This window comes from Lutra lutra, chromosome 5 (genome assembly GCF_902655055.1).
Source record: "Lutra lutra chromosome 5, mLutLut1.2, whole genome shotgun sequence".
NCBI lineage: Eukaryota > Metazoa > Chordata > Mammalia > Carnivora > Mustelidae > Lutra > Lutra lutra.
This window is the reverse complement of record NC_062282.1, coordinates 135,861,497-135,889,055: the sequence shown is the minus strand read 5'-3', so window position 1 is coordinate 135,889,055 and position 27,559 is coordinate 135,861,497. Positions and strand designations below refer to the sequence as shown.

General features: G+C 46.9%; 1 protein-coding gene across 5 annotated transcripts in view; it reads left to right on the top strand.

Annotated features, from left to right (window-relative positions):
* MCC (MCC regulator of WNT signaling pathway) overlaps positions 1-27,559 on the top strand; it is a 425,078-nt gene that overhangs the window by 352,668 nt on the left and 44,851 nt on the right. For all 5 annotated transcript variants that reach the window (XM_047730871.1, XM_047730872.1, XM_047730874.1 and 2 more), the window contains 5 exons: positions 1,526-1,732; positions 19,367-19,513; positions 20,466-20,555; positions 21,634-21,782; positions 26,332-26,472. In XM_047730871.1, coding sequence (XP_047586827.1) covers positions 1,526-1,732; positions 19,367-19,513; positions 20,466-20,555; positions 21,634-21,782; positions 26,332-26,472 — 734 coding nt within the window. The remainder of the gene's footprint in view (positions 1-1,525; positions 1,733-19,366; positions 19,514-20,465; positions 20,556-21,633; positions 21,783-26,331; positions 26,473-27,559) is intronic.

The window sequence follows — 27,559 nt, the reverse complement described above, 5'->3', positions numbered from 1 at the left end:
AGAGGAATGGGCTGCGTCTGCCCAGGCTCCTCATGAGCAATGGGAATGCGAAGGCCTATTGATACTGGGCCTCTGGTATCCTTATATGACTTCACCACAGCTTAGCAACTAGGCATGGCAGTTCAGACTGAAAAGTCTGGGAGGTGCCTACATAAAGGAAAAATGTGACACATTAATTGAAAAACCCTTCGACACTAGGCCCAAGTTTCTATCCATAGGAATCCTGGTAAACCATGATTCATAGTTAGAACAGGCTGGTTTTCCATCTTCTTCATCTCAATTATAAATATATAGTTGATGTGGTTTGGGGAGGCAACCATGGGCATTTCTTTTGTTGGAGTCCCCCAGGCCCTGTATTTGATTATAATGTCACCTTGGGTATTAGTCCTGGTCTCAGCACTGAGGACTCAGCATTGAGTCCTGGCCTCAGCCTCCCTCAGCAGGAGGAGGTCAAGGGTTTCTGCCAGCCAGCAAGGGATGGAGTGGGCCTGGAGCAGGGCTGAGAAGAGCTTCAGATCTGAGGGGAAGGATGAAACCCCACATGTGGAAAGTGGAGGCAAGACTTGGCTAACATCTTCATCGTGGAACCAACTCGAGCATCCAACGGTGTAATCCCCTCACATTTTTGCATTTTTGAGACCACCTGTTTCTCCTCACATCTCCTCACATCTGCCTTCTGCTCTGCATGGTACTCCTCCCTCTTTTTTCCATATCACTTGGCTTATGCCTTCTATGCCGAAGGGCAGCGGATGGGAACGAATAGTTTCTGAAACCAAGCAGAATTACTTCTTCCTTTTTTCCCCCTACTTTTATGCTTGTCTCTTCTCCATTAATACTACATTTTAAATGAATTTGTAAAAATCTCTCCAAGTACTATTAAGAGTCTATTCTTTTTAGCTCATAGCTGTCTTATTAATGAAATCCCTGCTGTCTTAGACGCATCCACAATGAGCTTCGTCTTTTCTGTGTCACTGAGGTTTATTTTTGTCTTTTACATCTTGGGACTGAACCTCATTCACACCCTCTGAATTCTGATATGACACGGAAAGTTGAAAATGGGGATGTGACTTCTGCTATCTTGGAGTTGCAACATGGGAGACCTATAATTTGGGAAACCTCAAGCTAGTTTTTGTATGCTGTTTGCAACTTCACACTTGCACTATGAAGCCCACTAAGGGGCTTTCCGCCTGCTTCTATGTGTTTACCAACTCCAGAACATGGACGGAGGACTCAAGCATTTGTGTGGATGTGACCATTAGATCCACAGATAGATAGACATACCATATAGGGACGGTGTTGTTTGGATTCTGGGGACTGTTAGGAGACACAGACTGTGACCCAGGCAAGTGACAGAGCCTTCTCTGAAAACGGGGAGAGGGTGGTTTGGGGGTAGTCATGACTACCATTAGCAGTGAAAGGATCATAGAAGCCACTCCTCTGTTGACACTTGCTCCCTGTCCTGCCTATTTTCTTATCCTCTCCTTTGTCCCAGGGAACCCACCGGATTTGTCTTTGTGTTTTCCAGACAGTCGAGGAGATTGAAGGGGTACTTGGCCGGGACCTGTATCCCAACCTGGCTGAAGAGCGGTCTCGTTGGGAGAAGGAGCTGGCCGGGCTGAGGGAAGAGAATGAGAGCCTGACCGCCATGCTGTGCAGCAAAGAGGAGGAGCTGAACAGGACCAAGGCCACCATGAACGCCATCCGGGAGGAGCGGGACCGGCTCCGAAGGCGGGTGAGCGCGCCAAGTCCGACATGGCCAGGCCTTCCCCCGGGGTTTTGGGGCTGGAAGACAAACAAGCATATAGAGCCAAGGGCAACCCCAAGAATTATGTGGCATCCATAGTCTTGGGAATCTCCTGCCCTTTCTAATCAGGAAGTCATTCTCCAGAGGGGAGTTGTTTGAAAGTGCTGAGATGTGCAGGTAAGATTAAAAAAACAAACAAAAAAAACACTCTTGTCTGGAATCACAAGTCTAAGTGGATGGTAAAATTCTGTCACTGCAGTGATTCTCACACCATTCTCCAGGATATGCATGTGTTCCCCAAGCTCAATTAGAGTGTACTCCTTTTAAGATAGACCAATAATATTTTATAATTCACAGAAATATATAGAATTTTCCCCTTTGCAGTTCCTTCTATAAAGTTTTCTCTAAATTTATAGTACCTGCTCTCACCTGTAGTGAGTGTAATGTGAAATGTCCTCTCCTCTGGGGCATGTAGGAAGGTTACGGACACATATGCGTGTTTGTGTGTATATACGTATGTACGTGTGTGGCGTTCCTGGCAATCACCCCAACGTACCAAATGGTTCTGTGGCCTGCAGCCGCTTCCAGAGCAGCTTGCCTAAGACATACACCCATTTCAAGAGGAGCTGATATTTCAACGGAGTCATGTTTGAGAGAGTTGTTAGAGCCCTCTGTTTTCTAAAGACGGAGGTTTTTTTGTTGTTTTTTTGTTTTTCTCAGGAACCCACAAATACCTCTTTGTTTCTCTGTGAATTTGATTCTGTGATTAGTCTGGAGTAGAGCAATGAGTTCTTCAGTCAGAAAAATACCCTCTGAACTTCACTTTGAATGACTAGACTGGCTTTACTCTTTCTCAGTCTTGGCGATATTAGCAGCTTGCTTTCCAGTTGTTCTGACTGGCCATACTGCACACAGATAAAGCCAGCTTAGAGGGGAAAGGACATCTAGTAGACCCCTCATCCTTCACCATCACTCTTGCTCCCTTACTTTTTTTTTTTTTTTTTTAAGATTTTATTTATTTATTTGATAGAGATCACAAGTAGGCAGAGAGGCAGGCAGAGAGAGTGGGGGAGGCATGCTGTCTGCTGAGCAGGGAGCCCTATGCAGGGCTCAATCCCACAATGCTGAGATCATGACCTGAGCTGAAGGCAGAGGCTTTAACTCACTGAGCCACCTAGGCACCCCGCTCCCTAACTTTTAAAGACCATAAGGTCAGCCTCTGTACGCCAGTCTAAATGCACACACAAGTTTCTTGGTTGCCATTATGCACGAGTATGGAAGAAATGACCATTTTTGAACATTACCAACTCTTATCCTCATTTGTGGCTAATGTCATAGTTAAAAGGCCAGCATTCGCACCTCTCCTATCAGAGCATGATTTTGTCTGAACTCACGTGCCTAACCTGGTTTTCAGCCCCCAGATGTACAGAATGCCTTTCTCCAGCCTGGCATCAGCAGGTGTAAATCATCCTAGTCAGCAAAGACTTTATCTGGCAAGCTGATGAAATGTACTTAGGGCTGAGGCCCACACCGCCTGGAATTTCCTGGGTTACACTCCCTGATTGTTATGACTAATGCCCTAATTTGGCGTGCTTGCTATTAGCGTGCACATTCTGATGGTGCACATTTCGTGAAGGAAATGCTGGTCTTAGGCGTAATTGCACATTGTGGTTTAGAATAAATGTCCTCCTCTCAACTTGAGTTACTAATGTAGAAGACAGCTCTGCATGGGGACAAGCAAAGGATGAAAAGCCAGTCTCCCTTCTGTCCAAGAATGTTCTCCAACTCTGGAGGTCAGCGTTAAAAACAGCACAAGGTGGTGGTACTGTTATGATGTACCTGGGATCACAGCTTGACCTGCCAGGTCACTGTGAGCCTTGAGCAAGTTACTAACCTCTCTGTGCCTCAGTTGACTCTGCCATGAAGGGGGAATAAGAATGTTATTGAAGGCAGGAAAATCCGTTAACGCTCCTAAAGCACTTAGACAACCTTTATTCTGATCACACTTACTACCTTTTTTAAGTTTTGTAGTTAATATGGTTTTAGATAATCTGGATTTCCATTACATCCACATCATAAAATGTTGAAGAACTTGCGTCTCTTCCTCGACCGGAAATGTCCTCAGGAATGTGGACACCTACCCATGGCTCATTTTTCTGTATTTCAGAACTAGTTGTGGGTCTCGTGGAATTGGCTAGCTGCCTCTGAATGCCAGTTTACTAGAGACTTTCAGTGTTGGATCCCTTCCACCCACCACCACCCAGTATATTTCATTTCCCTGAGGAGGAATCTGTCTCTTGTTCATTTTCTTCTGTTCTTCATCATGTGTCGCTCTTTGGAATGACTGAGGTACGGTTTCATTTCCATCTCTGTGACACCACATGATACATGGCTTGATGGCCCTTGCTGGTTTTAGAGCAGGTCTGAATTCACAGTTCATCAGAGTTGCCTGAAAAGCAACGAGGGCCACTTTTTTTTTCATTACCCACATTCACTGTATAGAATTTGAACTGACCAGATCAATAGGATTGGTGCTTGCCCCCCTCGCCTGTAATTAAACAAAGTGCTCTCAGTAGGTTTTCTAAGCCTTGCTCAAGATTTAATTAAATTAGATCTTTAATGTCAGTTAACAGATTGGGCTACTTGGCAGAGCAGTAACTAAGGAGCAACAGGCAGACAATTTTTATTATTGGCCCCAGCTCGTTATTAAATGAGATGATCATTTATTTCTGCATGCTCGGTAATATAGCCACTCATTTCCTCACACTTAAAGAAGTGGGCTTAATTTAGGCAAGGTAGAATTAATTACCCTAGAAAGGAAGCACTCGGCTCTTCATTCATTGATTCATTTCACGAATATAATTGGCCATCTCCTCTGTGCTGGGTAGAGAGGTTGCAGTGATAAGCAGGACACAGTCCTTGGCCAGAAGAATGTTGGGGAGACAGGTCAACAGGTTGTTCCAGTGCTGTAGGGAGGGTAGAGCACAGAGGATGCCTGGGCAGTCCACGGGAGGGACACTGGATAGTAGGTCCAGCTTCTTTACACTGTTTTCATCTCTTACCTAGTAGTTTAGGTCGACTGCCAAGTAGCAAAAATGATCAGTGCTTTCCTCAGGTGGTTGGGTAAAGCATAGTCTGGTAAAGTTTTTGGTAAATCTGTGACCACAAGCTCATGGTTCTGTAACCCATTGAGTCATAGACTTGAATCAAAATTAGGCCACACAAGTTCCTTCTGAGATTTTATACAAATTCTTCAGAGTGTTCTGCAAATTCATGGCCTAGGGTGACGGTGGGAGTTTGTTCTGTGTACACATCCCACCTAGGTATTTTCAGCGTATCTGGAAATGAATTTCTTCAGCTTCTCCTGGGCTTCCTTCATCCTTGGGATCTGACTTCTGCTTTGAGTCTCTGGCCATCACCACAGTCAGTTCAAGAGACTAGAAGACACACTGTCTTGAACTAAATAAAAGTCACTCTAATCTCAAATTTTTCCCTCTCTACTTCTGCTTTCCCTCCACATGTCTTAAAAACCCTTAGTGTTAGTTAATTGACATGTCTGGGGCAGGGGAAGGGGGCAGTATTTCCACTAGTGATAAGTCGGTCTTTTCCAAACCTAACTGTGGTGTTACTTTTATGAAGGGATTTCATTGTTCTGTGTTTGTAGGACCCATGTAATACAAATGGAATCCCCCAGTTCAGCTAAAATCTTTTAAAATATAAATGAGAACTCAGCTCCAGATTTTTTTTTTTTTTAAAGATTTTATTTATTTGTCATAGAGAAGCGAGAGTGAGCACAGGCAGACAGAGTGGCAGGCAGAGGCAGAGGGAGAAGCAGGCTCCCTGCCAAGCAAGGAGCCCGATGTGGGACTCGATCCCAGGACGCTGGGATCATGACCTGAGCCGAAGGCAGCTGCTTAACCAACTGAGCCACCCAGGCGTCCCAAGCTCCAGATTTTTTAATGTGGCTCCTTGGCCAGGAAAAAGGACAAGTAAATTTCTAGAATGCTACAGCGCCCATTTCCTCTACCTTAACCCCATCTTACTAAATAGGAAGTAGCCCCAAATCCCTGGTAATGTCACCTTTAGGAAGGAAGAAAGGGGAAGCTGGGAAAGGAGGAGGTAAAAAGAGAGAAATTTCCTTCACACATTGTACTCTTTGAGGACCATTAACACTGAAGCGTTTCAAAGTAACAATCCTGTCATATATTCCTTTGGGCTGCCTTTTTTTTTTTTTTTTTTTTAAATTTAAGGTTATAGTTTTATTATAACAAAAAATCAGAAGCAGCCAAAATAAGGAGGCACAGATCTGGAAGGGGTCCAAATGCAGACATACCTGTTGTCTTCTCCAGGTAGAACCCTGGATGGTGTTACCTCCTCTTCAGGCAACACAAGAGTATTGCCAACCAGGAAAGGTCACCCAAACTTCAGTATCCAGAGTTTTTATTGGGGTTTCACAATGTAGGCATGATTGATTGACCTATTGGCCATGCGGCTGAACTAGGTTTCCAGCCCCTTCTGCTTCAGGGAGATGAGGCTGAGATCGGGTAGGCTGCTTTTAGGTTTGTGCTCCTGACAAGTGGGCTGGGGCTGCATGGTGTCTGCCCTGTCCTTCTCCTAGAGATCCAGGAGAATGAGACAGTCCAGGGCTGTGCTGCTCAGTCAGGTATGCGACACACAGGTCAAGCGTGTGTCCCATGAACTCACCAACCAGGGCCATTTACAGAACATCCTCTTCTCTGACCTCAGGGCCCTCCCCTGGAGCCATTAGTTCTAAAATCCCATTGGTGCCAGTTTCTAAATACAGAACTGGTTCCACACGCCAATTCCACTTTCCGTATTTATATTCCCCTGCTGTTATCTCCAAGGGCGCTCGTCCCATCAGTGGTCATGTTTAAAGAAGCTGGAAAGAAGAATCCAAATTAAGCCAAAGGGCCTCTTAGAAAGAGTAATCACCTTATAAATTGACTGTGTGTTTTACTGTGTAGTTTTTTCTACTCATTCATTCATTTATAATATCTATTCACTAGTAGGCTGCCCACCTCTACCAGGAAATGAGATTTCTACTGTCACACTGACGTGTCCCGAGCACAGTCTGTCTCTGAAGCAGCCACTTACTTGGTCTGAACTGTCTCCTGTCATATGCTAAGTCAGTATCTCTTTGATATTTTTAACTGAAAACCGGTAACAGTGGAGATATTTCTGGAAGTGAAATTGTTGTGACCTTATGTAGGTTAAATAAAGATTCATCTCCGATTTGCCTTCCTTGGCTTTGAGTACCATCTGAGCTCTTTCCGGAAAGTTCTGCCTCCCCCTCCATGATGCTTTTCTTGACCACAGTGTTTGGATATGGAGAATGCAGGGCTGCAAAATGGTACTTTATATTTACTATGAATTTGTATGTGTATAAATTTACATTGGCTATGTGTGCATGTATTTAAAATAGACCAGAACAATGTAAAAAAATCTCAAAATAGTTACGGTGAGGAGGGGAAGCAAGTACCTGGGAGTGTCAGTCAAAGGCTACTCAGAATTTTCCACAGTGTTCTGATTTTATTTTATTTTTTTAAGATTTTATTTATTTATTTGAGAGAGAGAGTGCACGCACAGAGGGAGAAGGAGAGGGAGAAGCAGACTCCCCACTGAGCAGAGACCCCAACATGAGGCTCGATCCCAGGACCGTGGGATCCTTACCTGAGCTGAAGGCAGGCGCATACCTGACAGAGCCACCCAGGCGACCCTGATTTTATTTTTTAAATGAATGTGTTCTTTTTGTATAACTTTTAATAGGTAGAAATACGTACATCGACATAGAAGGACAGCTAATATACCAAAATATTAACAGAGGCTAAATCCAGGAAATGAAATGTTAGGCACGTGTTTCTTCTTTATACTTTTCCTTAATTTTCAAATTAAACAAAAAGTGGATTATGGTCAGCGATCCGCACCTCCCAGCTTTAACAACTTGTAGTCATACACTGTCTTCTCCTTTGTCCTTGATGGAATTTGGTGCATATCTTATTTGTTCCATTTATTCTTAGGCATTTCTTTATAAGAAAAAGACATGGCTTGTATTAGCTCAGCTTACATTCGTAAACGGTTTGGAAAGAGGGAAAGAAAGCGAGAAAGACCACTTGTTTTAACACTCCCAGCCCTAATCTGGCCACGAAGGAGGGAGCTGAGAGGAGTGGGGTCTGGCTCCAGGGCTCTCCTCCCAGCCGCTATTTTGGGGGTCTCAGGTGACTCTTCTTTGCTGTGGCTGATTCGTTAGCCAGGATGAGGATAGGCTATACAGCCGTTACAAATGAGCGCCCTTCATTCCAGTGGCGTGGCACACCGGAAGAGCTCATTTCTCGCTTGCACGGCATGTCCCGCACAGATGTGGGGATACGAGCATACAGAACAGCACAGAGCTCTGCTCCGTGTAGTCCCTCGGCGGGGCAGGCTGATTTCACCCATCATCTGAAACGTCCCTTGAAGGGACCCACCCCACTCACCGTCGGTTGGCCAGAACTGGACAGATGCTCCCCGTAACCACAGAGGGACTGAGGAACGTGAAGGAGCAAGTGGATATTTGCGGAGCAGAAAATGTTCCTAACTCAGCTGGTTTGTTTGCTTTGAGCATGACGCCAGATAGACTTGGACGTGAATCAGGGTGCCAGAGAAATGGGCTGTCTGCCCCTCCATCTGGCGGTGGCTCTCTGCGCACGTGTCGGAATCATTGGAAACTCTTCTGGAGGATATGTGGTCAGGCCCTTCCATGAGCCACCGAATCAAGGGATGGGGCGCAGGACCCTGGCACGCTTCTGCTCCTCTTGACCCCGGCAAGCGCTTGGGGACAGGAAAGGGAACGGGGTATCCCTCAGTCACCCACTGGATGTGGGCCAAGAGCCTCTCCAGGCGTCTTCACCTCTGCTCCTGCAGGGCGAATCAAAGAGAGGACCTCAATTTTTCTGGCACCTTCTCCTCACAGCTGGCCTGCTCTTCCTGGGCCACAGTGTGGTGGGTATGAACCCTATGTCTGGGCAGGAGCCACTTGCTGTAGAGCCTGCCCTGCTCTGTCCACTCCTGGGGGTCACAGGAGCTAGAGGAAGGAGGGCAGAGAAGGATGTAATTGTCCTAGGACAATCACAGCAGGACATGGGCCCCCAGGGGCCCCCAGAGGCAAGGAGGCATTGGCTGGCATGGTGCGTAACTCCCCATGCGCATCTGGGAAAGGAAAAGAGTTTTTCAAGGTGCCACTTATTACCACTGTGGTCTTTTCTCTTTTTTTTTTCCTCCCCTCAATGCAATCCTGATAGCTTATTTTTAAAAACCTGTTCATATTGATAGTATTAAATTCTCTGAACATTTTCAGAGTAAACATTACCCCTCTCAGACTAAAAACAGATCCTCTGACGGCAAAGCAGGATTTAAAGCCCAAATTCAAACGCTGAACGTACTTTGAGCAATTGCTTGTGACAAGCAAGGATGTAGGCACGTCTCGTTTCCTGTGTTCCAGAATTCTACAAGACCGCTGCTAGTATTAAACCCTTCTTAAAGATGAGAAAACAGAGACCCACAGAAGTTTGATAATCTGGTCCTAGTCCACGCTGGTGCCAAAACTGGGCCCTGGTAGCCTTATTATGGGATGCAATTTCATTGTCCTACTGTCCAGATGCTTTTCCTTGATCCTCTTCCCTCTTCTTCTCATTCTGTCACCTGCCTTCACACAGGCTCAAAGTTAGTAAACCATCCTCTGTTACGGTAAGATGGGCACCAGATTCCTTGGGCTTCTACAGGCCAGTCTTGCTAGCATGGTAAGACAACACTAAGTGAAGGCAAAAAGAGTTTGTTTCCTAGAGGGTAAGTGACCTGTATGTGTATTTCTCTTGATTTGAGCCCAACAGAGTGTCACTGGTAAAACCTATCCCCTTCCTCTCTGTGGTCGAAGGAGGGGTAAAGTGTGGGATCCGAGGCAGAGATCCCACAGAATTATGATTCTTTTCATGTCCTCTTTGGAAACCATTCCAGGGACTCTAAAAGGGAGTCCTGCACATTTGTGTCAGGGAAATTGTGAGGTAACATACTCTGCTGAGGGCACCGGTGTTTGCTTCTCCATCCCTGGCCTCTCTTCTCCAGACCCTTCTCTGAAATCCCAGGTCAGGCTGTTCAAAGGCAGACTTCTGGCTCTCAAGAAAGTAGTTGAGTCCCTTTGTTGGAAAGCTGGTAAGAAATGAGGAAGGCAGCCCAAACTGACCTTTTCCCTGTTGTGGCCATTTTGATGATACGATCCAGGTTCTTCAGTGGTCTATAGAACAAAAGAGAAAACAATGCACCTAGCACATCTTCAGAAAATGAAAATGCTTTGGGGTTTGTTTCCCTTCTTCTGTTCTGTGGTCTCCCCTTCCTCTTCTGTTTCAGCCTGTACAAAATTGCCCTGACCAATGAAAATACAACTTTTCTTGAAATATAATGTAAATATGAGATTCGTAGGAACAAATGTATCCTTTCTATAAATAAATTCTGATTCCTCATTTGTCTGAGGGTTCCAAGAAAAAGTCTTATAAAATCAACGTAATAAAAAACAATTTAAAGGAAAAATGACTTAATATCAACAGCGACAACAAAAATAAAATGAGATAAAATCTTGAGGAAGAGAGCCGTTCTTAGCAAAATCTGGACTTGGAGGAGGCTGCTCTCTGAGAAGCAGAAGGGCCCAACACCCAGACCCCGTCGAGGAGAGCTTTTATGGCCTGCTGGTTCTGCCCCTCTGCAGGGCCGAAACACACAGTGAAATTATGAACTACAACATAAGAGCTTGAAATTACAGGCCCTCTCACCCCCCCACAACGAACACGGCTGCACATCATAAGGTGAGCGGACCCCTCCAGCTGGTGACCGTGTTTCTAATCCTGCCCAGGACTCCCGGGCCACCTTTCATTCCTGCGTGTCACCCGTCCGTGAACCACATTCACAGATGACTTCATCAGTCCCACAGTCACTTTGCGTCCCTACAGCTGTCCTGGGAGATGGAAGTGTCCAGCAGCTGACCCATCTTACACTTGTCCTGGGCTCCCTTTTTTGGTAGACCTACCCCCCTGCTTGAGAAACCCTCCCCTGCACCCACCCCACTGGGTGCCAGCTCCAGTTCCAGAACCTTCGTCGCCAGCATCTCGCCATCTGGCTCCCATGATCTCATAGGTTCCTGATCTCTCATCTTTGTATTTACTTTCTTTCGTTCATTGGCTTTTAATTGGGCCTGTGAGGGCAAAGAGATAAAGATAAGCCAACGTTACCCACTTTGCATATGTCTTTATACACGGTGTTTTGTGTCTTGTTTCTAATTCGCATACATGTTGTTGTGTCGTAGGCTTCTCTCTCCCACTCAGCACTCTGGATCTGCCCAGATTGCTGTGTATCCCATCGGGCCCAATGCGCTCGCAGCCGCCTCATAGTGTGTAGGGTCCCCACCATGTGGGCCAAGCCGGACAACAAGACTTCCCACTGCCACAGACAGCCTTATGGCGCATGGGCCCTTGCCCATGTCCCCTCTGGGCCCAGGTGGGATTTCCTCTGCAGTACGTGTCCAGTAGTGAGTCCTGGGGCGCGACCTCCTTGGACTAACCATTACGGGCTGGCTTTGCAGAACACCTTGCCAGTCCCTGCCCTCATGGGCAGCATAAGAAGAAGGTTCCTTCTGTCTCTACTTCTCTGCCAGCTCCTGTGTGTACCGAGATCTCTTCCAGAGGGTTCTCTTTCTGGGTTTAATTTCCTGGCACCTGCAAGCATGCATCCTTAAGGAGTCCTTTCAGTAGAGGTCCATGCAGGACAAACTCTCGATCTTGGAGAATGTCCTTGTTTTTGCCCACGCCTGGCATGAGGGCTGCATAGCTTCCTGTTGCTCCTGTGATGATCTGTCACAAGCTTGGCTACAAAGAGCACGGACCGGGGATCTCACCGCCCTGAAGGTTAGAAGTCCGAAGTACATCTCACTCCCTAACAGCAGAGTAGTGCCACGCTGCAGCCCACGCTCCTTGACTCGCACTGTGTCCTCCAGCTTCGAGGCCAGCCATGGACTTCCCTCTCTAACTGCCACTCCTGCTCCTCTCCTTCCAGGATGCCTCCCGTGGCGGGCGTCTGCCAGATAATCAGGGATAATCTTCCCCTGTCAAGGCTCTTCCGTCTTTCCTGCACGTTCCCTTCTGCCATGGAAAGTTACAGATTCACTATTTTCTAAGGCTACGGTGTGGACATCTCTGGGAGCCATGGTTTGGTCTACCACAGTAGTTGAGCTAGGTATTAAATTTTAGGGCGATCATTTTTAGTCTTTGAAGGTTTTTTTTTTTTCTTTCTTCCATTACATTCATCAAATTACAATGAGACTGATCCTGTGTTCAAGGTGCTGGCAACACAGCAGTGAATGGAACGGACCACATGCTTGCTCTCAGAACCTAAGGTGGCTCTGCCTCCCACCAGCTTGAAGATGATCTCTTTATTCCTTTTTCCCCTACATGTGCCTTACAGTGTTGCTACATATGCAATAACATTTGCATCCTCATTTTCCAAGTAGCTTTAGCGGCATAACAAACGACCCCGAACTTAGACCTAAAACAATGACTTATTCCTATCTGGAAGTCCATAGTTCCCCAGAACCATGCACCTGGCAGCCCAGCTCACCTGGGCTCAGATGTGGTTACAGTCAGACAGTGGTCAGACTCAGGCCAGAGTCCTCTTGAAGGCGTCCTTACTCGTAAGTCTGTGGGGAGAGGCTGGCTGTCCTCTGGGACCTCAGCAGGAACTGTTGGTCAGAAACTCCTGTGGGCCTCTTCTCTAGGTGGCCCGGGCCTCCTCACCTTGGAGTGGCCGGCTTGTAAGAGCCAGCATCTCCAGAGGGAGCAGGCAAAAACAGATTCTCCTGGTCTAACTTGGCCTCGGAGGCTCTGAAGTATGGCTTCTGCTGCTTTCTGTTCCTTAGAAGCAGCCCCCCAGGCCAGGCACAGGCAAGGGGAGGGGTCTGGGACTCAACCCCTTGATGGAGGGTGCATCAAAGAGCTTGTAGGTCTCGCCACCTTGCCACCTGTTAGAACTCAGGGTGATGCCTCAGTGTTAGGACTCGGGTCCGCCTCCACTTCTGGAAAGCACATCTGTTCTCTTCTCAGATACTGTTTCTCCGTCATTCCTTGCATTGTCTTCCTCTGGAACTCTTTTTTATAAGTATGTTGGGGCCTCGGTGGGTCATTTGTGGCTCCAGTGACACATGCATATTTTGTATCTCTTTAGCTCCCTGTGCTGTGTTCTGCATTAATTTCTCGGCGCTCTGTTCCAGGTCACTCATTCTGTTTTTGGTTTTATCCAGTTGAGAGGTTAACGAGTACATTGATTTTGTGTCGTCGGCTGCATTTTCTGCTGCATGTTTTTCTTGTCCACCTATTCGTGTTTGGTGGCTGCCTGTTTTGTTTCCTAATTCCTTACTTTTTAGAGAAATTACTCCTTTTAGGGGTGCCTCGCTGGCTCAGTTGGAAAAGCGTGCCACGGGGCCATGAGTTCAAGCCCCACGTTGGGTGTAGGGATTACTTAAATAAAGAAAAAAACTTAAAAAAAAAAAAGGAAATTAATCTTTGTATCTTTCATAAGGGCCCTATGCAGATTGATTATGACATAGTTTGCTGTTTGCTTCATGTTCATTTCTCCTCCGGTGGCTTCCTCTCGTGCTGTAGATTGCTGCCTCTCCTGGGTCACCAACCCTTCATGCAGCCACCCCCCCCCCCGCCCCCGCCATGGCCAGCCCCTTCCGGTCACGGGAGCATTGTCTCCTGCCCACCCACCCCCCCACCCCCCCACCCCCGACGCTGCACCATGATGTGGGTGATTTACAAATTAAGTCTCTGAGGCAACGGCTGGCTGGCGAAATCCAGACTAGTTTTAACTCGTCATGGCTAAGATAGGACCCTGCAGTACATAGATACTAAAATACGATGGATTTGGACTCCACACCCGAATGCATCCTGGGTGTGGGATTTTGGGTTCTTATGGTCGACCCCCCACCCAGGCAAGTTCTAGGGCTTCCTTCCAGCTTCCTGCTAGCTAATGCACTGGTCACAGAAGGGTGGGGCGGGAAGGTTCCAGGCTTCCAGAGGAAGGTGTGCACACAGACAGCCTGACTCGCAGGGGCCCCTCTCCACCCCTCCTGGCTCCACACACTACACCCTGCTCTCCATTCCCTGGGCCGAGACACCACCTCCTTCCTAACCTCTGTAGCTTTCTTTCCCACTTCATTTCTGGCACCTGGAGATTTCACTGCCTTTCTTTTAACCTTGGCAGTGAATGTCTTTCTCGTTGTTCCTCTTTTATGCTACATTTCTATGCACCCTTAGGAGGAGGAGTGCCTGTTTACTTTAGTTGAGGCTGTCATGTGCTGGAAATGGTCATTTGTTTTGTTTCCAGACTGTTATTCCTCCCATTTTTTTTCAGTCTCCTTCTCATTCTTATGCTTCGTATACCTTCCAAAGCTGAGTCTTAGCCCTGCCAACCTCCTCCGGGTTAGACAGGCCGCCTCCCCTTGCATATTTGATAGAATTTGGCTTTACCATTCTGTTCCTTCCATCAATACTCTTCCTTCCACTTTGCATTTAAAGAACGTGCCCAAATCTTTCTGCTAATGCCCTAAGCATGTGTTTTGCACTGTTACGGTTTTAATCCGTTTCTTATTCTTTACTATTATTTTCACGAGGTCTCCAGAGTTTGAAGAGAACAATGCATTTACTCAGCCTACTGTCTTGAATGAAAGAGCTCAGCTGAGTTTTCAGCGCTGCTGTGTAAGCTTTTTTCTTTTTTCTTTTCCGGTCCTCATTCAGCTCCCTCCCACGTTTCTGACATCTGCTGTTCCCTCCCTCAGTCCTAGCAGAGGACCTCAGCTCTTTTCTCTTAGGGAAACAAACTGTCAGATGGGGGCCATTGTGTTATCCTCCCTCTCTCTCCCATCTGCAAACTCATCTTTCTTACTGCCTATCCTCTCCTCTTTCCCTTCTTTCCTGGAGCCAAGTCGCATTCTCGTCTGTCCGCGGATCCTTCAGCTCACCTGGCTCTGTGTGGGCTCTCCCCGTCCCGCCCTTGCCCTGCCTCATCAGTGGGCAGCCTCATCCACAACAAAATTCCTAAACTATATACCAGTCTGATCTCCTTCCCTTAGGTTATATTTCTAACTGCTGGCTGAGTATCCTCTACCCTTCAGCATGTCCCAAGCTAGCATCTTTAGTTCTCTCTGGAACGTCTGCTCCTTCCTACGTTTTCCCCATGGTGCCGAGTAGTGTCCTGATTCACTGAATCACCCAGGGGCCCCCCAGTTTGGGGTTGTTTGTTTGTTTGTTTGAACTTACTTGAATGGTTCCAGAACTGCCCTGATCAATACAGTAGCTACTGGCCACACACATCTACTTATATTGGAATTCAAATGAGCTAAAATAGAATACAATGAAAAATTCCGTGCCTCGGGTCCAGCAGGCACCCTGCAGACTCTCAGTAGCCATGTGAGGTGGGAGCAGCTGTAGAACATCACCAGTGTTACCAGAAGTCGTGGGTCGACGCCGGTCTAGGCTGTATTCTGCCATTTTTGCTCCCATCTCGCTGCGTTTGAACCTCCTCATCTCTCTCGACTCACCCCCGTTTCTTGCTCATTGCAGTTCATCCTCTTTTCTAGTCAAATGATCTTTTTATAAGACCCTTTACTCCCTTTGAGAGTCATTAAGTTATAAACGAGAAATGCAGAGCTCTGGCATTTCAGTGTCCTGTCCTTCCTTGAACCTTTCCGAGTGCTCCCCCACCCTGCTCTACCCTGCCTCTGTTGCCCGTTCCTTTTTGTTGGCTTGGTGAACAGCGACTTGACCTCCAAAATTGAGGCCCAGTGTTTCCCGCTGTGGCAAGGCAGAGGCAGTGTTTCTTTTATACTTGGACGTTCCCGTTGATACCCCTTTTCAGGGCACATTCACATGGCAGTTAGACTCTAAGCCCCTAAAAAACAAAAATTTTATTTTCATACTCCATCATGTTTCCGATATATGCAAAAGATTGACTTTTTTTTTTTTTTTTTTGAGAGCAAGAGCCTGTGCGCATGAGGTGGGGGAGGGGCAGAGGAAGAGGGATAGAATCATATGTAGGCATGGAGCCCGACCTGGGGCTCGGTCTCATCACCCTGCCATCACGATAGCCGAAATCGAGAGTCAGACACTTCACCGACTGAGCCATCCAGGCGCCCCTGCAACAGATTGACTTCAGGGCATCCTAGATGAGGACTGGCTACATGCTCCCTTCTGGAGAAATGAGAAAATGGCCACTCAAATCACATCCTGTATTCTGTTGCCAAACTCCAAGTTGAGAAGACCTGGAAAGGGTGATGAATGACCTTCCTACAGGTATCGGTTCCTAGTTTGGGGTAGTCGTGATTCCTGGCCACCCCCCTGACTCTGAACCACATAGTTTGTAGAGACAAACATATTTTTTTTAAATACAATATTTTCAGTAACAGATGGGTATATTATATAATTACCCCAAACTCAGTGGCTTGAAACAACAGAAATGTGTTCTCTCACAGTTCTGGAGTCCACGCAATCCAGGTGTTGGCAGGGGAACGCTTCCTCCAAGGGCTCTAGAGGAGAATCCTTTCTTGACTTTCCAGCTTCTGGTAGGTCCCGGAGGTCTTTGACTTGAGGCCAGTCTCAGACCTCCATCTTTACTTGGCTTTTTTCTCTTTGCCTTTTTTTCCCCCCCTTAAATAATCTCTATGCCCAATATGGGGCTTGAACTCCCAACCCCAAGGTCAAGAGTCACACGCTCCACCAACTGAGCCAGCCAGGTGCCTCACATACCTCTGTGTCTTAAATTTCCCTCTTCTTTTCTTTACGTAAGGATACAAGTCATTAGAGTTAGGACCCAGCCCAACCTGGGATGATCTCATCCTGAGATTCTTAATTTTATCTACAAAGACCATATTTCAAAATGAAGTCACATTCACAGGTACTGCGGGTTTAGAACTTGAACTTGTCTTTTGGTGGTGGGGTGGGGGGGTGAAAAGGGTATGACACAACCTGCTGGAGGGAATAAGAATAGGAATGGAGACAATCATAGCTGAGTTTCTCCCCTCTCCCAAGCTTCCCTGAAGCGGAATCAGCAAATTGGCTGTAGCCTTCATTTCTGTGTATTTATTCATTTAAATTAATTAAGACCCCTCCCCACCTCCAATCAAGAAAAGAGAGAAGGCTATTTATTTAATCCAGCCAGCTGTCTTCATGACAAGCTCGCTCCACTCCCTTCAGACGGATTTTTTTCACAGCCTAACAATTATCATTGAATGATAAAGCATAGACCAAAAATAAACATGTTTATCATTCTGTAGTTTTCAAAGGCATTCTCTAGGTCTAACACTTTTTAAACGAAAATGGTTATTTAGATTTAGAAATCATCTTAAGCATGCATGTCTATGCACAAACAAGCCGTGGAAAGATCGGAAGAAAGAATGTTAGGTACCTTTTCTGTTTTTATTTTTCACTGCCATCTAAATTTTCCACAGTGGACGTGTTTTACTTGAGTGATGAGAAGAAGAAACGTCTTTCAATAACATGGGTAGTTTTAATGCAGTTTTTGTAAATTCCCCAGGACAATTTATATATATTTTAAAATAAGGTCAGCAGGCCACTTGACATTCTAGGAACTGACCACGGATTGTTTTGTGAATGATTCAGATACTCTCTAGAATTTGGAGTGGTGTTGACATTATTAATTATTCAGGACCTCATCAGATTTTCACAGCAGGAGCAATGGAAATCCATGGTCACCATCAGGGAGGTTTCCTGGGTGTCAGGAAACCAGCCTGACAGGAAATCAGGCACTCCCCCTTTCTCATGCGCCCTAACGAGGCATCTGCGCTATGCCTCTTCTTGGTTTGTTGAGGACCAGTCCGGAATGAGCCCTACCATCTCTCACCAGCAATACCCTTTGGCTTTAACAAGCATGTGTTTTTCTGGTCTTTAAACTCTTCTGCGGTCTGCCCTGTGTCTGGTGTGCGATGAGGATGACCCGCGTTCCCATCAACCCTCCATTCCTGGAAGCCAAAGGAGAGCGTGAGGCACTTTTAGCTGTTACACTATTGAATGCAATTCGCTCTGAGGGAAATTTCCTATTTTGGCTTCTAAGATGTTGATGAATTATTGAAACTTCAATTACTTTTGGTTCCCAATTTAGCAGGATGGAGACATCCAAGATACTTAATGTGAAAAGCTTTCCAGTCGCTTTTAGAGAAGGGTTTGGTGTCAAGGATGTGGGTGCATTCTTCCTGTCTCTGGGACTAAAGTGCTGTGTGGCCCCGGGGTCCCTTAGGATTGAGGATGTGAGCCCCCTGCTGGGAGCATCTGCAGATCCTGGGAACCTATTAGAGATGCACATTCCACCTACTAAATCAGAGTCCCTGGGGATGGTGCCCTGGGCTCTGTGCTTTTAACAAGCCTCCTGGACATACTGGGGCACTGACAAGTTTGGAAAGCCCTGACTTAGATGCCCCAGTGCTAATTCTTCCTGGCAGGACCTGGTGCCTATTTCTAAGGACCCACGGTGCTGTCATCAGTTTGCCCTTCAAGGTAGACGTTGTACCTGATGACAAAACTGTGATCGAGGTCATCAGACCAATTTCTAACAATTATTTTCACTTACTTGGAACACGTCTCACTTTGGAAATCACCCAGCCATAACCACAGAGAAGAGACTTTGGGCCTTTAAATTGTGAGCAGATAAATGTGTGTGTGTTCCAAATGTAATTCCAAGGGCCTGGTGTTTCTCTTTTCTGCAGAAAGACTGTTTAGATATTCCTTCCTGGGTAGATATTCCTTCCCGCTGTCCCCTGCGTAATCCCATCCTGAAGTCTCCTGGGGGGGAATGCTGCAGGGGCTTCTGTGTCTTGCCCTTGGCCTCCCCTCCTTGCCGGTGCACGTGGCTTCTTCCACACCGTGCAGTTCTTCAAATAGAGTTCGTCACCCTGATGCCTGTGCGCTCGTGCAAGGTGGTCTCCCACCCCCAGCTTGTTCAATGTCACCACCAGAGCCGGCCCCTCCTCATCCTGTCCATTGTGGTCTGGGCGCTCACAAGACTCTGTCCAAGCACCATCCCCTCCTTCCCGGTCGACTAGGGATGAAGGCGCAGTCTCCCCTTTTCGCCTTCCTACCACACCCAAGGTGGATTCTTACAGCATTCACGTGCACTCGCACTGAAAATATTTGCTCTCTCTTCCTCCAAACTTTGAGCTCCAGGCGAGTGGCAGTTTCATTCCGGGTTGTCCCTCTGAGGAGCCCAAGATGTTCAGGCCTGTGAAGCAGAATGAATAAACATTCCTTAAAGATGGTCCTTCCACCTTGGCTGGGAGCTTTCAGAGCCTCGGAAAACATTTTTAGATCCTATTTGTGAAGAACAGATGATGGCCGGCCTATGACAGGTCTAGTTAAGAATACGGCAGACTTTCATGTGGACTCAACCAAGTTAGTTTTAGTTAGCTTTTCAGCGAAGCCTGGCTCTTCATGGAAATGATGACCCAGCCATCTGGCTATTTTGCTCTTGGGCCAGGCAAGCCACCAACTGTGTCTAAAGTTTGCATTATTGTTTCAGGTTCGAGAGCTTCAAACACGACTACAGAGCGTGCAGGCCACGGGGCCCTCCAGCCCTGGCCGCCTCACTTCAGCCAACCGCCCAGTCAACCCCAGCACTGGGGAGCTGAGCACGAGCAGCAGCAGCAATGACATTCCCATTGCCAAGGTGAGCTCCAGGGGAGGGCGGGACCCCTGCTATTTTATCTGGAATCTCCACCAGCCTCTACCAAGCATGGCCGTCGTGTGGGCATGGGATGAGCTCACAGAGCCCCGAGGAGCTTCCCTCAAGTCTCTCGCAGGCCTCCTATGCTAACTAACCCACTGGTGGTTTGGTCTGTCTTGACTATGATCTGGATGCCAACTCTTATTAATCAGCCAGCGGGAGCAGGTCACAGCTGACCAGTCATAGTAGAAAGTGAGATGTTTTGTCAGATTCTACCATAGTAAGAGGTGGATGGATAGTTGCTCTTGAGGACTGAGATTCAGCCCAGGGAGGGACCCTGAGTAATGAACCAGTAATGAACCCTTCTCATAGGACCACCAGCTCTGTCTGCAGACCAATAGGTTCTGTTGGGCAGGCCGTAGCCGTCAGAGAGCAGCCCCTTCCTACACGTATGCTGAGTGTGCCCCAGAGGGAATGTTCCCACAACACATGTGCTCTTCCCTGGTGGTCTGCTGGTCCCTGCAAGGAGGGTGGTTCTCAACCATCCAGTTAAATCAGTGGGGTCAAACCATTGTTCTCAACCAGAAGTGATTCTGGTCCTCCCCCCTCCACCCCCCAAGGGATATTGGGCAACGTCTGGAGACATTTCTGATGGTCACTGCTAGAGTGCTAGTGGCATCTTGGGTCTAGAAGCCAAGGGTGCTGCTAACCATCCCACAGGGCACAGAAGAGTCCTGTATAACAAAGAAAGTCCCATCCAAGCTGTCACAAGTGCTGAGGTTGGAAAACCCTGGGTGAAACAAATTGGTGGTAACATTGGGCGAGTGAGTTATTTTTAGGAAGTTGATGAATCCATTGAGTTGCCATGGCTGAACAGTAGCCCTGTACATGCGCAGTTTCAAAGGTTTATCTGGAGAGTGAGGTGTCATTTTTTGACAATGTTTTGTTTTTCCAGATTGCTGAGAGGGTGAAGCTCTCGAAGACCAGGTCCGAGTCTTCATCATCAGATCGGCCGGTCTTGGGATCAGAAATCAGTAGCATAGGGGTGAGTGTTCGCGAGAAGTGAGGCAAGAGATTGCCCAGTAGGGCCACACAGATGGCAGAACTTCCCAGGTTCACCTCCTGTGAGCAAGTTAATTATAAAATAAATCCTACCCCATTTCCCTCCAGAGGATCAGATTAAAGGGTACAGTGGTTTCTTCATCTGGGAATTACTTCCTCAGCTATAAGAGAGTTCCTCTTTTTCTCTACCTGAAATCTGTCAGAAAGAGGTGATTTAGGTCTCATTACTGGTGATGGAGATGAAAGTCTTCAAGTACCTGCTTTACATCACCCCGGTCCCCCGAGACCAAGTGGGTCAGGGAGCTCTAAAAGAATCTTACCTTTTACACATGCCTCTTAAAAGGGAACGTGTTCTCCAGGGAGGATGACTGCTGCCTTTGAAGTGCAGCCCAGTGCTGGGAGAGACCGGAACCTTCTCGCTTAGTACCAGGGTTTCCATCTGGAGAGCCTACAGACCCCTTGGGGCCATAAGAGCTGATGGATGGTGAACAGGGAGTAGCTTTAGTTCCCTAAGGAATATTGTTTTAGGCTTGGGGATGAGGCTGAGAGAGCTAGCTGTTTGATCCCCAGGGGTGGGGAAAGCCTGAATAGTACTTTTAAAGCCCTGATTTAGAATTTTGCACTGAGAAAAATTGCCTGCATCAGATTCGGCGCCAGGGCCAAACTGTGAAAATAAAGGAGCTGGCTGCTCTCTTTGGCTGTAGCAACCAGAGACGGGGGCCCGGAGGCACAGGGGGCTCAGGAAGGTCAGGGGAGTCCAGGCTTTGTTCGATACCCCAAAACTGGAGAACTCTAAAGAGGCGTGCTCCTCCAGATCTCCTGCTCGGAAAGACGAGCCTGGAGGATACAGCCATATTTTTATCCTATTGTACTATTTTCGTAGTAGTGAACTTTTTATCATAGAATCATGTTATACAGACAGAGAAAAATCAGGTTGGCCATCTTTGGGTGCCTGACTGTCGAGGAATATCAGCTGTAAATTCTTCTGCATGCAAAGCGTGCCCGAGGACCGGTCCCTAAAGCGACCCTGTCTAGAGCGGGATTCGTGCCCACCTGTGCAGGTATCCAGCAGTGTGGCGGAACACCTGGCCCACTCTCTTCAGGACTGCTCCAACATCCAGGAGATCTTCCAGACGCTCTACTCACACGGATCTGCCATCTCGGAAAGCAAAATTCGAGAGTTTGAGGTGGAAACGGAACGGTTGAATAGGTAAGGAGATATCCTGTATATTGGAAAGGCGGTGTTGTGGGGGGGTGGGGCGCTGCCCTCCTTTGCCTTTCAAAGAACAATTCAGGTTGGCTTATGAACTGTGACGCAGAGAGCTGCTGTCAGGCTGGTGGGTGGGGAGTTCCCACCTTCTTGTCCATCAGAAGAGTGCTTATGGCCCTCGGGGCTGGCTTCATGAGCGTTATGTGACCTGTATCAAATGCATAGGCCTTGTGTTTGGAAGGATCCCACACTTGGCTTTACTGCTCTTCTGTCACCATTTTGATTTCTTGGGGTGCCTGGGCGGGGCTCTGTTGATGAAGCATCTGCCTTCAGCTCCTGATCCTGGAGTCCTGAGATCGAGCCCAGTGTTGGACTTCTCCCTCTCCCTCTGCAGCTACCCTTGTTGGTGTGCTCTCTCTCTCTCTCTCTGTCAAATAAATGGATAGAATCTTTTAAAAAATAAAGATGAATTCTTAATTTATGAGGCAGGGTTCCACCTCTTCATTTTGCACCGGGCCTTGCAAATTATGTAGCAAGTCCTGGGAGCTATTCGTAATGAATGACAAGTAGGTCAGAAAGACAAGATGGCTACCAAGTGTGCAGGCCTGTGCTGCGGGGAACCACAGAGAGCAGCTCCAGAATGTTGAGTCAGCATCCCAGGGGCGCCTGGAGCTATCACCAACCAGCAAAGGCGGTCTGATGGGTCTGATCGAGGCATTCCGGGATTGACCAGGCATGCTGGTCTAGCCCTCCCTGCTCCTCTGGAGGGTTGCTCAATCTTATTCATGTTCTTTGTGAATGTTTGCAACCCTCCGTGCCTACGTTCTATCCCACTTAGCCTTACTTAGAATCACTTTCTAAGTACCTCTAACTGTCCTACTTAGAAAATTTTTCCAGTCCGATGGATTCTTCCCAAATCTCACAACAGAGGTAGTTAAAGTTTGCACTCATGACTCTTGGCAAAGACTGGTTTATAGGTCATCCCTGTGATGAGAGTTGCTGAAAAAGCAAAGAAGAACCAGGGCCAAGTCCTGGTAAACCACTGACTCAGAGTGGGTCCCGCAGGGGCAGAGCACAGTACTGAATCCTATCCAAGTGTGGTGCGGCTGGCCTTGACCCACCAATCTTCAGTGGGAGAGCATAGTCAGAATTTGAACGGCTTGTGAACTAACCAGAAAGAAACGCGGATGCCAGTCCCCCTCCACTGTTGCTTAATGCCATTCCCCTGGTGTCTGGCAAACCTGAATAAATTAAATTGTCATATTAGTCCTCCCTGATTTGATGCTGTTTAATACAGTGCTTGAGGACTAAGGAAATGCAGCAATCTAGGTCATTTTAAATCTGGAAATTAAATGGTTTCCTTATTAAATCCAAAATACTTAAGAGTGACAATCCTGATGATTACCTTGTAGCAGTAAAGAAGCTGCCCTCTCAGTGTGGCTGGGAGTGCTTAAGAATTGAATCAGATATGCCCTTTGCAATTTAATGAAGTCAGATGCCTTCAGGGGCCCTCTGTGAGTGAGGATCTCCTCTCCACAGATTCCAGGATTTAACAAGCCTGCTTTGTGGTTGCACTTGGGGGTGGTTCCTTTCTCCTTCGTCTGTGCACCTAGGAGACACCAAAGAAAGGGGAAGCATTTGGTGCTCGAGGCTCACGTTATTCTGGTGTCTCACAGTTTACAGAGGGTTCTCACAATCACTTCATCTTCAGCTTGGGAGGGCAGAACAGTCCCATTTTGTAAATGAGAAAACAAAGGCTTCCATGTTGAGCGACTTGCCTTGAGTCCAGAGCTGTTAAATAGCCCAGCTGGAATTCTTCCCCTACCCCCCTACTCCCACCCCCAACCTTGGATTTCCCCTCCAGGGTCTTCCCTATGACCGTAGCTACAACTAGATGCAGGAATAACCTTAGAAATAGTCTACCAGTATGCCCTCATGTCTGTTATTAAACTACCTAACCTCGAAGTCAGGGGCCCTATTACACCCACCAAAATGAGAGCCCTTAACTGTGTGATTGTGTGTGGGGTAGAAGTGTTTCCTGACTTAACAAATCTGTTTTAAGCACCCACTTGGTGTTAAGCTATTTGTCATGCAAAGGAGAATGAGACAGACAAGGTCCCTGCTCTCATGGAGCTTCTGTTCGATTCTGGGAGCTGGACAAGAAGAAAACAAAAGGAGATCATAAGAAAACTCCCAGTAAACAGGGCAGTGTGATAGAGCAGGGGCAGGGGTGTTGATTTTTAAGTAGGCTCCACGTGTAGCAGGGAGCCCGGCACAGGGCTCGAGCTCACAACCGTGAGGTCAAGACCTGAGCTGAGATCAAGAGTCAGACGCTCAAAGGAAACACCCAAGTGCCCCCAGGTGGCTGTTGATTTTAGATGGGTAGCCAGGGAAGCCATCTCTGAAGAGGCAGCTTTAAGTTGCAATTTTAAGGGGGAAAAGGAAGCATCCATATGACAAACTGAGATTCTTACAGAGCAATTAACAACCTTAAGGTGGAAAAGGAGGTTGACATGAGGTAGGATCTGTCCACAGCCCGATGGAACTGAAATAGAGTGAATGAGAAGTCACACGCAGTAAGGGGACAGAGTTGGCAGGGTGTGGTGGGCATGAATTTTGAGGCTGTGGACCAAATTTGCTGTTTAAGTGTCACTGGAAGTCATTAAAGGGTTTGTTTATATAGCAGAAGAACAGTTTCATTTTAAATTCTGAGAGCTGACTCAGGTGTAAAGAATGGAAGGAGGACAAGAGTAAAATGCAGAGCAATGAGTGCAGTGGCCCAGCGTGGCCAAGGTGGAGGTGATGGGAGGAGATGCCGGGCAATGGGTTTGGTGGCAGAATCAGTGCAAACTTCAGCTGGGATTAGATCAGGATGTAAGAAGAAGGGATGGTCTCGAAGATTCTCACATATCTCTCCAGTATTATTGGGTGGATGGTGGTAGCATTTACTGAGATGGAGAAGATAGAGGAGGACAGGGTTTGGGTAAAATCCAGAGTCTCATTTGGTAATGTTAAGTTTGAAGTGCCCTTGTGATATCCACATGGAAATCTCAGGAAGCAATTGGAGATGTGAGGCACTCAGAAGAGCTGTCTGGGCCAAAGAAATTTGGGATCCAGAGGAACATAAATGTCTATTAAAGTCATGAGACTAGATAAAATCACCCTGGGGAACAGGGGGAGTACTGACAGAGGAGCGCAGCCAGGACTGAGTCCCGAGGGAATGCCAACCCCCACAGATTTCAGAGAGAATAAAGAATAAACAAAGGAGACTGAAGAAATGACCTTTTAGGCAGGAAGAAATCCAAAAGGGACCTATCATGCCCCAAGTGAGAGAGAACAACTTTAAGAAGGAAGAAGTAGCCTATTAGTGGGGTGTTGCCTGAGAAGGCCCCTAAGATGGGATTGGTCACATGGAGGTCTGTGAGCTAGCTAAAGAGTTTCACCTACTTACTAGGGACTGTTTCAAGACATCTTCATGTCAACAAGAACACAGAAGTATGTTCTTGTAAAACCTTACATTGAATTAAGCTTGGAGTTGCCAAAACCTCTCAGTGGTTTGAACTACATGCTCACCAGATATCTCCCATGTTGGAGTGGGAGTGTCTCCACGATCTGCTCTAAGATACGTGGTCCTAAGATTGATCCCCCCAAGGCAAATGGCTTGCAAACCCCTTACCATTTCAGGAGTCACTTGGATTGTGTATGTGTGAAATCCTCTGTGTCTTTAAGACTTGGTGGTCAGAGTACTATAAATGAGTGTGTCCGTGGGAAATGAATCATTGCATCCAGAGCCTCCATCCTAGGACAGAAAGCAGAGAAGCTGAAGGCTTATGTTTTTCTAACTTTGCAGTAAACTCATTTGCTCTGAATTTATAGTCCTGATTCCTATAAATTGTGAGGTTCCTGCTGCCTGTCCTACCAGCAGTTAGCAACTGTGGGACCGTCCAACCTGGAAGGAGTTTTGGGCACAATCCTCAGTTCCTGGTCCACTGCCCATTCAGAGGCCCTTGGGACAGTTTCTTACTCCCTGATTCATCTGTTGCTTCTGCTCTGTAGTGAGCGGCTAAGAGTACAGGATCTGAGGTTAAATTGCCTGGTTCAAATCCCTGGGGAAGGCACTCAACACCTCTGTGCCTGTCCTTGCTCCTCTGAGAATGAGGATAATCATACTTCATCCAAAGAGCCATGGTGGGTTATTAAGCACGGGGTTTAACAGGTAGTAGCCCTTCCTGAGGGCTTGAGGTCACATGGTTGGCTCCTTTCCCTGGTGGGTCCTCAGCACCTCACACGGTACCCAGCACACGCTCTGTCCCGGGCTGGGTGGGAAATAACCTGGGGGCATGTGTGTATTTCTTAGTTCACACAGAATTTAGCGGTTTTCGTGCTTAAAGTTGCTCCCTTTGTTACTCACATCAGTTACATTTGCTAAAACCGCTTATAAGCTCACATCCTAACAGGTGTGTCTGGCCTGGATCTCAGACGACTCAAATATTGGCAGATGAATTGTAATCCTACTGTGAAGTCATGGAAGATTTTTCTCCCTTTGTAGCCGCATCGAACACCTCAAATCCCAAAATGATCTCCTGACCATAACCCTGGAAGAATGCAAAAGCAACGCGGAGAGGATGAGCATGCTGGTGGGAAAGTACGAATCCAACGCCACCGCACTGAGGCTAGCCCTGCAGTACAGGTAAGCAAATGTCGGCCGGGTGTGCATGTGCGCATGCGTGCGCGGAAGTGTGTGTGTGTGTGTGTGTGTGTGTGTGTGTGTGTGTGTGTGTGTGTGCGCGCGCGCGCGCGCGCACGCAGGGGGCAGGGGTGGCGTTTTAAATTAGAAATGCGTCGGTGGTACTTGCCTCAAAGTGGAAACCAGGGTTTTAGAATGCATACGGGGGAGGGGGGAGGGGTTGGACCAGCAAACATAGTGTGATACATATTGACAATCCATTAGACCTTGTGGCAATTAACAAAATAAGAGTAATGAGTATGGTGTCAGAACACTGGTATGTCTCTGCGAACATGTTGAACTTGAATATTATTGAAGTAATATCACTCAAAGTCTTTATTTTCATATTTGTAAACCCATTTGTTGCCTTTTCCAGTCTTTTTTCATTGTCCTATGTATTTTACATGGTTGTAAATCCGGGACATTCCATTTCTTCAGTTTATGGTAGTTTTGTAACATTGTTTCATAGTGCCGGGTGCAGTTTGGATGGCTGTGTCCCCCCGCCTCAAGTTTATATATTGTTGTTTTATTTACTCATTTCTCTAAAAGACATTTAGACTTTTGCTGACTTAGGATATTAAAAACAATTTTATGGTGAATAATTTAATTCAGATAATGCCTTCATTCTTTTGAATATTTTCCTTAGAAGAAAATCTCCAAAGGAGGAATTACAGGTCAAAGGATATGAATATTTTTGTGGCTCTTCAGGCACACATGCAGTTTTTTCCCACAAAGGCAAGCCAGTTTAAATGACTCCCGTTCATCCATCAATGAGCAAGCAGTATATGATTGTACCATTTTTTTCAGTCTCATCAGCTTTGGAATTTCTCTGTTTTCAAGTGACTGTTTGTTTCAGAGTGACAAAGCTATGCATTATTGTTTTCAGGGGTTTATTAGTGGCTCCCTTTAGTTATATTTGCCAAGATCTAGAGTAATGACTGTACCTTACTCTTAGCGTCCTCTGAAAAGATCAATATGTTTTAAGAGACTTTGTTTCTTCACAAAACAAAATCAAACTCCAAAAGCTTTGAGACCAGGGGCGCCTGGGTGG